General features: G+C 44.3%; 1 protein-coding gene across 1 annotated transcript in view; it reads right to left on the bottom strand.

The window, feature by feature from the left end:
- kcnj6 (potassium inwardly rectifying channel subfamily J member 6) overlaps positions 1 to 17067 on the bottom strand; it is a 49420-nt gene continuing 32353 nt past the window's right edge. Inside the window, exons 2-3 of the mRNA XM_036524003.1 lie at positions 15783 to 16707; positions 1 to 537 (exon numbers count right to left, since the gene is read on the bottom strand). Coding sequence (XP_036379896.1) covers positions 197 to 537; positions 15783 to 16683 — 1242 coding nt within the window. The 5' untranslated portion in view covers positions 16684 to 16707 and the 3' untranslated portion in view covers positions 1 to 196. The remainder of the gene's footprint in view (positions 538 to 15782; positions 16708 to 17067) is intronic.

The raw sequence follows: 17067 nt of genomic DNA on the forward strand, positions 1-17067 counted from the left end.
CTTTCATGTCCCATGGTGGCTGTTTCCGCATTCTGTGGGGCAATGATCTGATGCTCTTAGCGTTGCAGAACCTGGGCGTTCTGCTTCTTCTATTGGACCTAACTTCCAGGGCTCCTCCCCCTTCTCCCTGCACACAGGTCCATTGTACTGAGAGACAATGTGAGGAAAGACCTCACTGGCCGCCCCACCGTTCCGCCTATACTTTGGACTCGTTCTCCACATTGGCGATGTCTCCGTTCCTCTCTGTCTGGTCCTCACCGTCATGGCCGCTCTTTTCCTGCTGCTCCTTCTCGGTTTCCGGTGCCACCTGCTGGTTGAGCTTGCTTGCCACTGACCAGGTGAGGGGCAGGCGCGCACGGGATGTCATCTCCGCCAGCTCCCGCGCGCTGCAGGTGGGCGTGTTGGTCTCGTACACCTCGTGGAAGCTGTTGTAGTCCACCTCGTAGAAGCCGTCCTCCAGCGTCAGCACCGGCGTGAAGCGGTAGCCCCACTTGATCTCGCTCGTCACGTAGGAGCTCCTGGCCTGGCAGGTCATTCCTGCGGAGCGGGCAGAAGCAGAACAAAGGTCTTATGTGCCCTGTCATCCATAACATGCTAACAGCTAATGCAGTTTGCAAGTGATATGTAGCATAGCATCGATTATGCAATCGCTCGGCTGAACATGAACCTGCAGATGCTACAGCATCTCCAGGCATTCAGCTTTGTTTTCTCCTGTGTAGTGCTCAGGGTGAATCGTGTAAACACTGTCCCAACCGCTTCTGGTGAACGGAGGCACTGGTGGTATTTATTGCCGCTTAATTCACAGTGTTTTATGTGGTTTCACAAGGCTGAATAAACACATATTTCAACCTTGTCTTTGGTTATGCACTGCTTCCTTTCAATGTATTATTCCACTATGTAAACCTCATACCTTAAATATACGCAAGCCCTTTCAGAGAGATAGGGTGTAAATCACTGACAGTGGGCACAGAATGAGTCCCTGAATGCAAAGCAGTGCATAATGTAAATCCAAAGAATATCAGTGTGCACATGTCAGCCAGTGGGGCGTTGCTCATATTTATCATCTAAACAAGAGGGGAGAGACCCTTGAGAACCGGCCCACTGAGGACATGCAGTTTGATCCTGTAATTGACACTTGTCTTTTTTGGTATCTGAAGCAGTTAATCCAAAAAGAAACTAAAACAAGTACAAGCATCACATTAAGAGCCAAATTCAATATTACAAATTATGAACAATTCTGCAAATAAATAAAACCATTTTTATGTTTATGACCTGTCTGAGTATGAAACTCAAGGGCCCCTGGTGAGGAAACCCTTGGCATCTCAGATTGGTGCCATTTATTATCAGTCATGCAACATGAACATTACTGCACTGTTACCTATTACTGATTGGGTGGGGGTCTTCCTGTTGTAAATGGGAGACACCTACCATAATCCATAAACCTAAAACCACATAAAATCATTGTTATCATGTACTATCAGAAAGTACAAGGTTGTTATTAGGGTTGCATGACCTAATTGTCTTTAGCAGGGTTTGAATCACACCGGTGTTTTCTGTTTAAAATTACACTGCTTGTTACCCTTTGGATAATTTGTTACAATAATTCTGATCAAACATGGCGGCCAGAGGCCACTGTTCCCTCTGAACACCCCAGACTGCAGCCTGATTGAGAGAATTGGGCTGAGAATTCAGGAAATGACAGTGAAATGGTGACATGCTGTGCAAACTGTGCATACAGTACCAATCAAAAATGCATGAAATGAATCAACACCTGATGTAATTGCTCTCTAGATGTGTACTTATGGGACTACTTCATTTAAATCACCATGCAGCTTAAAGATATTTTATTACTTTTATCACAGACATGCAATAACCACAGATTCTTATTATATTCGAATAACATCAGATTTGAAACATCTTGACGTCTGAGATGATGAAGTTGAATTCTAATGCTGGTGTGCAATCTGACTCTAATCAGCCAGGTTTCAATGGGGACTAATATGCAATATGCAGAACGGTGGGAATGGCACAGCTTCAGTTCCTGTCTTGACACACTATTAATTTGAAAGTTTTCATAATAGTCATTATCTTCTAACTGAGCCATCTTTAACAGGAATACCCAAGGGAATCCGGCACATTTGCCTAACCCTGCAAACAATTTGCACCTCGTGATAGAAACTTATTACTGAATGTCACAATGGTTCATAGTGATCTGTATGGACTTGGTGTTTGAAAAGGCATTACAGAGTCTCCAAATTCATTCCATTTTGCCACCGTGAAACTGTCTACTCAGGTCATTCCAGTCACAGCCTGGAACTTCAAACTGAAATAGAGATGAAGCAAATAGGTTTAAGCTGAAATATAAATCATCTGCATGCCGCATATTTCATGCTAATGACATGGCCCATCTTGTTGAGCTAATGGAGGTGAGTGTGTAGAATGGTGGACAACTTTCCAAAACATGCTCTCATAATTCCTAAGCTCCTATCATGGCTAATGGGCTGCAGTACAGAGTTCATGTGGCTTGGGAGGACAATGCCATTTTGTTTAAACGAAGTCTTAAACTAAGCATTTTAACTGTTCCCAATGGAATGGTGTGATGTGATAGACTGAGGCAGCAGGTGGCCATGTCAGATGAAATACAAACACATTTTGTACAGTTCCCCTGTGCATATGCGCCACACTTTATTGGACCCAGGTGGAAAATGATGGGAAATAAAATAGGCGAACAAATAGAAGCCACAGGACCAAGAAACCACAGAGTATTGTAATACTCAGTAAGTAAACTTGTGATCAGTCCCTTGCAGAGTGAGGAAGTCGCACAATTCTGTTTCAGTTTTCCTTAGTGAGGGAGCCTCAGCCAACAAAAATGCATTTAGATTTATTCTGAAAAGTAATGGTTTAATTCAATAGTTCTCACACAATGTAAACCAAATGGTGTGTGGCACAGCTGTGGTTACCCAAAACTGAAACATTAAAAATGCCACGAACTGAGTAATGCAAAAAGCGGAAGAAGAAGAAGAATGGCTTGCTGTTATTGTTATATTGGTTGAGTGTGGCTTGATCCACCAGTACTCTGTGGAAAGGAAATACCTGGTGAAGGAGATTGATTAACTCCTTGATTTAAACTGTCATCATTGGTCTCCGTCTGACTTGAAGGCAGTTCTTCTTTAGGCAAAAACATACTGTTAGAATGACCTCACTACTAAAAGGATCAAAAGTCACTGAGAGGTGAGTGCTTTACAATGAGCATGTTTCTTTACAATGAGCATGTTTCTGAGCATGTTTTCATGTTTCATGTTTCTGTTAATGCTACAGTGCATTAAAGGTTGCATAAAAATGGAAGAATGCAAAATGAATTACTATGTAAAGAGAAAGACCTAAGGCAGGTCACAGTTATTGCTAATGACCTACTTAACTGTCTATTTTTGCAAAATTAGCAAAACTTGCAATACTTCCTGTACAATTAAAGTTAATGTAACTTAGTGTAATAAGTCAGAGTTATTGTACATATTAACATGTTAGTTCCTTCCTTAATTCCTTTATGTGATACTGAAAATAAGGCCAATTACCTTTAATTTTGCTGTGTCGGTTACACAGCTATCAGGCATAACATAAAATTGCTAATATGAAAAGTCAAATGAAAAGCATTGCAAGAGATGAAATGCCCTGGCTTAAAAATGGCTTGACACAACGTGTACCAGCCTATAGCTGTATAACATCTAGAGTCAGTGTAGCGGAGCTGAAGTGATTAGCTCGTGTGAGTCCTGCGTAAAGCCTTAGGTAGCGGGTAGCAGGTAGCCGAGTGGTTGCAGCGGCTACGTCACTCCCCCTGAGACCTGGTTAAGTAGCGTTGTCGCCGACAGGCTAAGGGCAATTTGCCTTTAGCTCAACTGGCAACGACGCTGGCTTTAAGGGGTTGGCAGCGAGCAGTAAGAACCTCGGTTCGAAACCCGCTCGCTTGCCGACCCACGTAACATCATATTAAAAACACAACGCAAGAGACCACCCGTTACATCAGCAACAGCTAAAAATGCTGAACCGTTTTAAGGGTTGTGTGTGGTTTTGGCCTAAGTCAAGCCCCACTTTTTTTGTTTGGACTTCACACTACTTAATGAAGTCCCTAGATGCAGGAGAGAGCATGTAATTGCACAAGCTGCAACCCTGAACTCTGCAAGAAAAAGTGAGAGGAAGACAGAACTGCATGTATTTCAGACAGGTTTCCCCATCTCAGACAACTAGCACAATGGTAACAAACAACTGCACAAGATGATGCTACCTTTTAACAAATAATGGTATGGGTACCTGTGTTATGCTCTACACTTGTTATATGTTATGGGCAGAGGTGGACACCCTGGCTTCAGAAAGTAAAAGTCCTACCATGTATTTGTTCTAGACATTCACTAAACAAGGTGTTTTCACTAATTAGCTCCTCTACCTGGCTGAAGAGTTGTGCTAATTAAATTCAGCTGGTGTAGTGCATGGGTGGAACAAATACGTGGCAGGACTTTTACTTTCTGAAGCCGGGGAGTCCACCTCTGGTTATGGGCAACCAGAAAGTGTCCTATTTGTGATTGGACAGACCTTTTTCAGATGTTAAACTGCACTACAATTGAGCAAGTGTCTAGTTATAACTAGTGAAGGCCAGTGAGTTTCAAATACGTGAGGTAGTTTGGTACTGTAACTGTCCCCAACCTGTTTTTTGATAGTTTTGTACAATTAAGAAGCATGCTAAATACTGTACAGATCAGCCATTAACTGCAGATTCATTTTACTTAATTGCAACTATAAGGTACAGTATACCTGCCTCTCTGCACCTCACATGTGGTTATCATGGGAAGAATGAGATCTGAATTAGATTTAATTTAGATTAAAAGTAGTTACTGTAATCAAATCTCAGTCAATCCTTCATAAAACTGGCAAGCTTGTTAATTGAAAAAGAAAAAAAAAACAATTTGGGACAATTACAATTTTTAAGGTCAGTTTTTCTGCTTCATCTATTTGTAGCACACTGGCCCCCACTCCTTATAACCATTTACTCATTTGGATGCATACAACATCAAATTTTGATGCCCAGCTGAACAGCTGGTGTCTTACAGGAGCAATGTGGTGTCTTGCTTCAGGGTAAAACACCACTTTTCCTCCTGGGACATGAAACCACTGGCCTGTGGTCACATGTACTGAGACCACCGTTCCACACTGTTGCACCACCTGCATATTGTATAGTTACAAATCCACATAGAGGAAGCCGACTTCATATGTTTAGGTTTTGAGAAGCACCATTCGATCACATTTCATATTCATATTCATATTCCATATTCTTGGTTCCTCCAGTCCTCCGTGGCCAACTTCCAGCAGGTTTTTAAAGGAGCTATCCTTTCTTAAAGGTGTTTAGTGTCTCAGGTTTGAATCCCACACAGACTGCTGCTGTCATGTCTCTGACCAAGTTACTACCTCAATTTCTCCAGCTGTAGTCCAACTGCATGAATGCCTTACCGAATGTACTGGATATATAACTGAAAGCACTGTGAACAGCCATGGTTAACATAAATAATGTAATGTAATATAAAGAGTGGGATAAGTAAGGGGTTTGGCTCCTTGTATGAGCTATAATTTTGATGTGAATGTAGTGGGGGTGGGGGCTGTTGCCCCAGGACATCCCACCCCCTTCCCCTGCAGCCTCACTCAAGCTCCACAGGAACACACCAGGGAGCGGGCCAGCTCCTCACTGCATGAAATGTAACTGGAATCAAATATACATGAACTGCATGACAATGTGTATTGGGAAACTCTACCAAGAAGACATAATTCATATCCTAACATTATGTTTCAACGAGCTAAAGCCCTTCATGTCAGTGCTTCGGCCCCCTAGCTGTTGTTTTTGTGTTTCTCCTGTCGGTGTCATCCATGTGCTTTTGTTTACAGTTCCCATGTGTTCCAGCCCTGCCCCGCTCTCCGCCCTGTCCCCGCCCACCTGATTTCCAGATCACCTCCACCTGCCTGCCTGCCCACCTGCATCCCATCTCCTCATCAGCCCAGCCCTTTATATACCCTGCTTGTCTCTGTCTTGTTGCCAGTTTGTCTCAGTGTCTTCTCTGTTGTGTACCTGCCTGATCACTCGTGTTGCTGATCCCGTGCTGTCTCCTGCCTGACTGCCTGCCTTGGTTGCCTGATCTGCCTGCCTGCCTGGTTTTGACCCAGCCTGTTCCTGTTTTCATCCCTGCTCCTTGTTTGCTCTGCCTCGGGCTGCCTTCCCGGTTTTTGACCCTGCCTGTTCTGCCACCATGAACTTGCCCTGCGATTCTGAATAAACCGCTTGGAACCTGAATATGCCTGGTCTGCGTTTCTGCCTGTGCCCTGACACTTTAATTATTGAACAGCAAAGAGGACATTATTTGTAATGTAATTATTTTCCATTTTCAAGGTGTAGGGTTTTTATAGCTGATTTGTGCCCATCAGAACTTAGGAGACGGGTTTTGCTTGTGCAATGAGAAGGCCGCCACAAGAGGAGGACATTATTAACTGAAGCCCTGTTATAGTTGGTGACCGAGCAGCTGATTACTGTCTAACATGCTTTATAGAGAGGCCTCCTAGCAAAATGCTGAAAACACTCAGTCTTCAAAACAGGGATTTAAAATAACACCAACAGCCCAGAGGTAGATAGAAGAGGCAGACACCCACACAGTCCAACCCGAGCATGTTTATATAACTGCTGCTTTACAGACAGGGCCAGGCTGGAATGCCAGTCCCTGGCAGGGGGCTTCAAGGTATGGCACCATGAGACTGCAGAGCCCTCCAGGGGGAAATGCCTGGAGACACCTTGTCGCCTGCCCTGGGCACGTCTGCACAGGCAGACAATGGGTACATACATCCTGACTGAATGAGTGAATTGAAACAAATCATTTTTGTTATTCTTGTTTTAAAACTACTCTCAGGTAGTGTGAGTCGTCTGAAGAATGACACCACATATTTACCGAATGTGTATTACATTGAAATGAATGCCACCCTGAACAGCAGACTGGCCCCGAGCCATGTGCAGCCACATATTGAAACGGTAAGTTCCTTTTTTGTAGAGGGCACTGTGTCAAAAGCACGCTAGCAGAGGGAGAATAGCCAGCCCCTTGGTGCGATGGTATAGATGATGTGGACAGAGCTGCTTGAGAAAGCTTTAACTCAATCTTTGTAAAGCAGCCCCTTCTCCAGTGCTGATTTACCTGCAGGTCCCATTTCAGCTTACCACCCAGCAATGACCTGACAGTCGGTGGCAGACGGCCAGACATCTGACCCTTGGGTAATGAGCAGTGGAGCTCTAATGTCCCAGATAAAACCCAACTGCATCCCTGCCGGCGCTGGGATTGTCCAGTGCCCCCTGTGATGAGAGAGGATCAGTGGTGCTGTGATTGATGAGCCAGGCCTGGTGGGGACCACCTGTGCAGCAGCAGAGTGTGTTTTACATTCTGATCTCACCCATGTGCCCTCAGGTTCTTTTCCTCACGCGTACAATACACTCTTTCACACACACACACACACACACACACACTCTCTTCCTCTCTCCCTGCCCCCTTCATTCTCTCTTTCACACACACACACATTTTCTCTCTCCCTGCCCCTTCACACTCCCTCTCCCTCTCGAACACACACACCAACACACACTCATTATCACTCCTGCCCTGAATTTTATGCACCGCTGAACATAACAGAGTATTTTAAATAAGGCACAAGAGTTCACAGATTGTTGCTCCAACGTTCAGCAGTCCTGAGGTGGTCAGTAACATCAGTGCTGACAGAATGCTGGCACAGTATGTGCAGCAGTGCTGAGGGGCCTAGGCTGCTCTCAGGAAAGAGAGCTCCTGCAAAACACAGAGCAACTTACACTTTGCTTTACAGGTCAAACTCAAGAGACAAAGAATCAATAGAGAGCAAAATTATGGACCAGTTGGTGAGCAATGGATATTCATAAAGCAACTCTGTGGACGTCTCTCTTTCTGCTCGTTTATTTGATTGGAATACAAGAGATAAACTGGTTTCTGTGAGCAGCTTCTCAGTCAATATACCAATTACAATACAATGAACACTGAATGACATCTTTTAATGTGCTTCAGATAGCTTTGGCAGGGTTGGTCTGTGCAAATGGCATAGATTATAACTGGGGAGTGAGGCATTATCCATTCTTCCCAACCAACTTGTGTGTCTGTGTCAAATCATAAAACTGCAGTCCACTATGACATCACTGCGTCCTGTCTGAATGCGACTGTACACAACAACACTGTGAGATACAGCTCAGGGCTCCGTGCGGCCCTGTTAATGTACTTTTTTCACACTTTTGAAAGTTCCTCGGGGGAGCTGATTCCTGGTCATGGATTTATACACTGTTGTGCTCGGGCTTCTCTCTCTCTGAGATGAAAACCACTGCAGAAGTAAAATTGTGAGACCATACATCTTTGAGCTTGGCGTTTATGTTTCAAACTGCGTCTGTTATCAGCCTCCAGCAGGCTCCGGTCAAACTTCCCCATAACTCTAGTGTGTCAGCCCAGGGGCACAGCAGAAATGGCTGCCTGAACACATCCTTCAGCCTTGAGCATTAAATTACATCTTTCCCATTGGATCTCTGCATGGCCTATAAAATGGCCCCTAGCGCTTTCTCATTGGGCTCCAGCATGGCCTGTAGAACAGCCAATGGGTCTTCACAATTGGCCTGCACAATCGGATGGCCAATAGAAATGCCCGTAGCTCTTCTGGTCTGCAGGATGGCTTACTGCGTGGCTTATGGCTCTTTCCTATTGGCGTGTATCCTTCGGGGCCTCCAGTGAGAGAACCTCTCAGCTCTCATGAAATATTGAATCCGACTCCCATGCTGAGAGAACATCACTCTGCAACCTGCTTTCTTAGTGTGCAAGGCTACATGCGAGTCTCTGCCCTGGGATGAATAATGTACTGTGCACACGCGGACTGGCACATATGCTGCTTGCAGGGACGCACGAGCAAGCCCGTCATGCAGTCGGGAAACATGCCGTGGTCCTGCATGAGCACTGACAGAGAGAAAGCCTCAGGAATGGGTCAGCAGAGACAGGCCATGGGCAGTCCCTGTCCCCTTGCATGTCCCTATGTAAACCATTCTCACTGCAGGCCTGTAAAAATCTCTCAACTGGAGGGGGGTGGAGAGGGCACCATCGTCATGGGCATCCAGGAGCTACAGTAGTGCTTGTATGACAAGGCAAGATGATACATGATAAAGGCAATAGCTTGACATTGACGATGACTCGATGTGACGTGACTTGTTCTTTTGCTGCTCACGAAATGTGTGTAATCAAGTGTGCTTTTATTTATTTATTTAATTTTCCTGAAGGAGAGACAAGGCCTTGTTGCTTAGTGATATAGCAATTCTTTTGCATTCTAGGAACCTAAGGGTAGTTGTCACATGACACATGTCTGTAGTGACAGAGTATCCCTCTCCCTGATGCCACCAAACCCCAAGTCCTTCTTTCTGGGACCCCACCCTCTCTTCAGCGTCCTATATCTGTCTTCTGTCGCCAGCCACCACACCCCAACACACCTGCAGCCGGTCTGCCTGGCACCCTCCACACTGTTCCTCTCACATCCGCTCAATACAATGGTGCTAATCAGAACCAGCAATGTGACAATTACACAGCTCTCACATGCAGGCGCATGCAAACAGTCATTATCAAATAAAGCAGAACAGCGGATCATGCTTCCCCCGGGGCCAGGCAGGACAGTGTGAGTTTCCATCTACCCGACAAGGTGATACACTGAACAGGCGGGGCGGGGGTGGGGGGGGGGGGGGGCTTGAGTAATTACCGCTTCAGTCTGCTTAATAAAAGCTAACTCAGAAATCCATTAGCATTCCTTTATTTTACTCTTTAGGCTCGGAGCAGTTTAATCCTTTCTCATCGTCCCCGGGAACATCGTTTTACCTGAGTCTAAGCAGCAGGTGCGGTCGCTGGGGACGTGAAGCGAGTGTGTGATGAGTAACAGAACTATGCTGAACTGAGCTGAACGAATTACACAGTAGTGACACAGGAGCACCGGGCAGCTGACCCCAGTGATGATATAAATCTCTCTCTGATTTTCATATTAGAGGTTAGTAACACGCTCAGCACTTGTTCAAACAAAAAACTACTGTATCTCAGCAGGCGTAATGGGGTGGAAAAACAGCCCGTCTATCTCTGGCACACCAATGCACAGAATCCAGCTGACACAAACATCTCTGATATAGTGCAGGTTTGATTGTGTAGTACTTTCCCGTTTTTAGCACCGGTACATTTTTCTGTTGCTGTTGATCTCATAGCCATCCACAGTGGTAATACCCAACACCTGCATTACTGCGGGTCAAACTGGCTGGGACACTGCCCTGAGGCTGTTCCAAGTCATCATGAACACATGAGCCCGCTAGCAGACAACAAAGCATTATCTCAGCAGAGAATATGCTGGAAAGTACTTTATCAAAATAAAAGAACACCAGCTCTTGTATAAAATAAAGTCCACTATGTAAAAGACGCAACCGCCCACCTGCAGAAATTGCTGGTACCGAATGGCTAATAATAATATGATACCCATTGGCTGGTGTGCCCTGCCTTTTAGATAATACCTCTTACATAACGACAGTGGGCTTTCCTGCCTGCTCACTTTGGTTCTAACAAAGATGAATCCCTGCTTGTTCTCACGCAGCAGCTATGGTTGCTATGGCAACCCCTCAAACCACTGCCAACAAGGGTATACTGGCTTAAAGAGAATGCCATTTCTTCCATAAAAGTACTGGCAAGATGTGATGTGAAATTCAGCCCTTGCTCCTTGAAATGCTGTATCTCTCTTACCGAAACTATGCATTAAGAAACCGGGAGAAACGTGCACAGCGTGCAAAAATTGTGAAACGGAAGCACGCACTGGGTGTGCCATATCGGTCACATAAGTTTTAAACTGTGCTTTCACGTTTAAATGTATTTGTAAGAGTCTCTTTGCAATCTGAGGTGAAAAGGCCAGAGCCCGTTTTCCAGTGCTTTCACATCTTGTTTAGTCACTGTGTACCCCCGCAATGACCTTACACCATTCTGTCAGAGGCCCTTACAGTCCAGCCAGTACTGCATGTCTGCCAGTTGGCTGCGTGGCTGCGGTTTCTCCTCTGTGCAGACGACACGCCAGCGTGCGTGATCCTGAAGGAGTGCACCCAGCCTCCATCACCGCTCGCACCTGCACTGCAACCCCGGCCCCTGGACAAACACCCCCTGAGATAGCACACCCTGCGCACTGTGTTCTTGGAAGAGATTCTGACCCCGAGGCACCGAGGCTGAATTTGCCTCAGCGGACCGTGACGACAGTCTTTTCTAGAACATACGAGGGATTTCTCTCTTCCGCTTTACGCAGTGTCAGGAAGCAGTGTGGTTTGACCGCAGCAGGCTGCTGTGGGCCATGCTCAACACTCCGCATTAACCATACCTCATCATCCCTCAATCAGCCAACCGCTTCCATCAAAGCCAGTGTGAGAATCCCACAAAGAGTCAGCAACCAGTCAGGTGCTCATGCAGACAGCTGCCTCCATTTTCCTACTATACTTCATATTTCTTACACATCTCTAAACTGTAAGATAAAATGTGTTCAGACCTGATAACATTGGATAAAACTGCATAATTTTACATTTTTATGTCCAGTCGGAAGCCAAAACTGGATCACATGACATTGGTGTGACAATTGGAAGCATCTCACGTCAATCCTTTCAGCTTAAAAGAGCATGTTTCTCTTTCTTCGCATTGTGTCACATCATTCCCTCACAATTGGTGGATGAGAAAAAAGGAGGTGGATATGTGGGTATTTCAAGACTGACAGCACAGAGACGGTGGAGAGGATGCCTTTTCATTAGGCAGTAGGTGTTTCATTCCACTCCCTCTGGATGGTGTTGGAGATAATGTGGGAGGATAGGAATTAATCAAGACATAATAAAAAAGCACTTAATTAAGCTTTCAGATCTTGCATGCCCCAGTGCCACCACCTGATTCACACATAACCATATACACCTACACACAACATATATATGCACATGCATGCATGCATGCATTCACGCACGCACACACGCACACACACACACACACTCCAATTATCAATGATGTTTGTTCTATTGCTCATTGCTTGGGTAAAACATAATTACAGAGCCAGGCTCTGGCACTTGTGAGAACAATCTCACACCATAATTATAACTGAATACTGAGCCCTTAAGGCACCTTAGGCATCGAACACTGAGTTGCAATTTACCATCTGAAACAGTCATAAACTTATCCAACTTCGTATCTGTCAACACACTATAAGATTTACATATTATATAGATACAGATATCACTTCAACATTTAAAGAGAGGTTACTGACATTACAGGACTCTAGTACATGACACTTGAAAAATTACCACCTAGATTATACAGAAGGTATATCATAGCTGAATTGTAAGCCTGGTGGATCTGGATACAAGTAACTTCAAGGTCGTCAGTCTTGTCTGGGGTGATGTTGGTCAGGTTGAATGATGAAATCTGCCACCAAAGACAAGGTTGGCAGAGGTCCAATCATCTGTGGGACCAGCAGCAAGCCCATCTAAACCCTTTTGCTCACCTTTAATGCTATTTTAAGCCCTATCTTTATGAACCAACCTCTCAGGACCAAACATAGTACCTTCCAGAATTTTCCTGAATTGCTTGGGGCACTGTATAATATTGCCACACTCCATAATTTTCCCGGTTTACATAATTCCCACATTTTTCTTACAAAAACAAATAGATCATTGGTCATTTTTTCATCAGTGGTCTTCCTCTATCAGCCAAGGTTTCTGTGTTTGATTTACACGTGACTGTGCTTGTCTTTCCTTCTTACAGCCTGTGATATGTCTTTCTCTGGAGACTTCCTCCAGGGTCCAGCTACTGAAGCTTCAAAATCATGTTAAAGGTAGGCACAATCTAGCAGCACAAATGGTTTAAAGAGCTATAGCATTTATGCAAATGAATCAGTCATTTCAACACTAAATACGTCATCTATGCACAAAGAAAAATATTATGATGTCCTTACAAAAATATCTCTAATGACACGAATAGAGAATAACCTTTTAAAAAAAGCTAACAACCACAAACATCCGTCCAATATCTTAATGGACATGGGCAGACTATTTTGAGCATCCATATTATCCAGTTACTAGACAATGTGAAAATATGATACATATAGCCATTAGATTTTTTTTTTATCTCAGTGCACTGGTCATCCCTCTCAGAGGGAGGGAGATAGGGTCCATTTGTGGGCTTAGTGCTGGTAGAAAAATATGTCCTCTTGCTTATGGTTATCTAAGGCTAGAGACTGAGAAAACTGAGTAATCAAGCAATTTCCATTTTCATTTTTAAATGATTCCCTATCATAATTTCCTGAGACATCTATTGTTGTATGCGCCTGCAGGCACAAGAGACACTTGTTCAGTACAGATGATAATACACATTTTACACCAAATACAATTGCATTAGCACTTTATTGACTTTTATCTACAAAGTGCTGATATACTTCAAACCAACCTCAGCTGAATCAAATTGAAAATTACAGAAGAAAAAGAATAGCGTAAAAGACGAAGAAGCCCACACTTTCAAAACGTGGCATAGTTCTTGCTTTTGAGCTCATCTGACTAATTTGCATGTATCAGCTGATATCAGACACAAAGGAAAGAAAGAGAGAAATTGACTAGGACAGAAAGCGATTTGTCAGTCTGTGCTGGAATGTGGTTAAAGTAAAGCGGGAATGTCATGCCGCTGCAAGAATTCCTCCTGATCAGGCTCACTGCTGGACCCTTTGGCATCACATTTCTGTGCCTTTTCTTAATAGACACATTATCACGTGAGCCACTAATGTCATTTGCTTTTTTCCTCTGTTATACTGAAAACAATGCACATGACTATGAAACTGCGGTGCAATGTATCTCAAAACCAGACACACTCTCACTGCACCCGGAGTAATAAAATATATAAAGGTTTAGACTCAACTGCAAACACGTTTCAAAAAGGGAGTGTACACCACACTACATGCACTGAATTATGATGTGCAACAAATAATTCATCCTTGACTGCAAATGCATTTCATGCATCACCCAGTGATATCCCATATGTAGAAAATCATATATCCTGGTGTGCTTCAAAAATGATACTGGGGATTAATTTTGCACATTTTTAAATATTGATGAGCGCTCCACGTTTAGCCAATAAAGAAACATCCTACACTCATTTAATCTCAAAACTATTCACTGTACCGGTACACATTAAGCAGCAAAGTCTGCATATTAGCCCTCTGACAAATTCGATTGTGCTGTTCTCAGTCACTGCCGATTAACAGCCTTATTCTGATGTTCTGCTGGGAAGCCATGGAAAGTCCTCTCCTCTTGATAGAAAGTGACTCACTTGCATTATTGTTACTTCAGTAACCTCACATGGAAATTCACAGCCCACACCAGGCGCTGTGACCTGCCAAGTGCCCCTCCCACCTCCGGAGTCTGTTTACTCATTATTTTGCTGTTGCTGAAAAGGCAATGCAGACTGTTGCAATGTTCTCCTTGTTTCTGCTACTTTGTGAAGTGCTTGTAATCTCTGAAAAAGAACAATTGCTGCTGTACTCTGACACTGACTTTTCTGCGAGTGAGTTATTTTAGGATATTATGGTCTGTGAGACAAGCAATGCAGTAGTGTGAAACACACAGGGAGTCTACAGTATATTCTCTGGTTAAATATCCCTTGTATTCTCCTTTAATGATACATCATTTGTATTCCATACTACATCACAGCATAACTCTCTGCTGGTAACCTCATAAAAAAGTAATCTGGTACCTGAAAGCAATTAGGCTGCAAAACTGAAGTGGGCAGAGTGCTCGATTTCAATTATCCATTGACACAGAGAATTTCACAGAATTCCATGCTCCAAACATGAACTGACAGACAGCTTCAGCACTATGGAAAATTCAAAAGTGCAGCTTTTATCTGTGGAGTGCGTGTTTGCATGTGTGTTTGTACGCTAAGTGCAACGAGTCAGACAGTGCATATGTGAAATCTGTAACCTGATAAAATGCATGACTGATCCCTGATCTAGGATTGTGTTCCACCTGTGGCTTAGATACAGGGTTTTACTGCTTTTGCAATCAGGCACGAGTGTCTGGAGGCAATATTTACAAAGGCACATGTGGTTATACAACTCAGGGCGCACCTGCCCTTTCTCCTTGATAATGAAGTCTCATTCTATTTGCCTTTCCTCACAATAACCTTATTATGAAGCTGATGACCTCACGTAAGCCAGCTGTGTGTCTGCTTCTTGCTTCACACAAAACCTTTCTGCTGTTGTTTATGGCCTACACCGCATGGGTGAACAAATCCTGCTTTGTTACTCTGGTTTACCTATTTAGTTTACTGATATCTGATATCTTATCCTAAACACCATGCAGGAGAAAATAAACACAATAAAGGCTGTATAAAGCTTTCATAAGTCCTTTGTAAACATTTATACAAAGAAAATCTGTATCATAAGTGTCATTACCATGACATTTAGATTCAATATGTCTGTATAATGTGACTTATAACATCTATGATGACATAGAGCACACAGTGAGTCTATGTCAGTGTTTATGAAGTACATATTAAAATGTTATACACTTCTTAAGAAAGTTTTATGTAGATCTTATCTAAGACCCAGCATAGAAAGGCTATGTGATTGTGTTGTCATAAATGTGCAGTGTTTGTTGATCAAGTGACCTCTTGGTCCAGGCCTCTTACCTGTTGCCTCCACCATGCCCTCCAGAATAACCACGATCTCCAGCTCCTCCTTGGCCAGGTGGGCCTTGGAGATCTCCCAGAAGGGGCTGTGCTGGTTGATCTCGTGGCAGATGATGAGTGGGGACACCAGGAAGAGCCTGTCATCGCCAGTGTCGTAGCCCACGTTTATGTCCGTCTGATTGAGAGGTATGAACTCCCCCTCCTTGGTCTGCTTGGATTTGATCAGCTTGGCTCGGATGGAGGCCTCCACGATGTGCGAGTTCCGGAGGTCCCCCACCCTGAACATCAGGCACAGCCGGCCGTCCCGCATGGAAATGACCGCGTTGGTGGAGAACACCAGGGTCTCTGCCCGCTTCTTGGGCTGCGAGATCTTAACGAACATGCAGCCCACCATGAAGGCATTCACAATGGACCCCAGCACTGACTGCACCAAGAGGAGAACGATACCCTCGGGACATTTGTCGGTGATCACCCTGTAGCCATACCCGATGGTAGTCTCTGTCTCTATGGAGAACAGAAATGCGGAGACAAAGCCGTTGAGGTTATTGACGCAGGGAGTCCACTGGTTGTCTCCTATGTGGTCCAGGTCACCACGGATGTAAGCTATGAGCCACCACATGAAGCCAAAAAATAGCCAGGTGACTGTGTAAACTAGGACAAATATGAAGAGGTTGAACCTCCACTTGAGGTCCACCAGTGTTGTGAAGATGTCCGTCAGATAGCGGTAGGTCTCCCGCACGTTCCCGTGATGAACGTTGCATTTCCCATCTTTCCGCACGTACCTTTGGATCTTCCTTTTGGCTCTGTCCTTGTCGATCAGCTGCTTTGGCAGGTCTTCGCGGGCTTGTTTGGGCAGCTTAGGCTGTCTGATAGTGACTGGGCTCTCCACATCCTGCTCCATTGGGGCTTCTAGAAGGATTTGAGCCTGAGGGAGAGAAGATACACAAAGCCAAAGTTCAGGTTAAGGCCAGAGTGACTGGTGGCACAGCATCAAAAATAACACTGTGCTCTTGCTAACCCCTGCATGTTGATGGGTGAGGCGGACAGATGGAAATAAACCCCAACTTTAAAAAAGTCGATTCAATTTGGTAGAGTAAATGTCTTGTGAAGAGTTCAGGAAAAACAAAAATCGGTGTATTTTTGATGTCATACAAAGATACGTAATGTTCAATCTTAGAAACAGACAACTAATGGACTTTTTAAAATGGAGATGCCTTATTGATTTTACATATGGTGACTCTAATCATAAGGTGACCCCCACCTTTTCATAGAGGAATATCCTTTT

Source organism: Megalops cyprinoides, chromosome 3, assembly GCF_013368585.1.
Source record: "Megalops cyprinoides isolate fMegCyp1 chromosome 3, fMegCyp1.pri, whole genome shotgun sequence".
Classification (NCBI taxonomy): Eukaryota; Metazoa; Chordata; class Actinopteri; order Elopiformes; family Megalopidae; genus Megalops; species Megalops cyprinoides.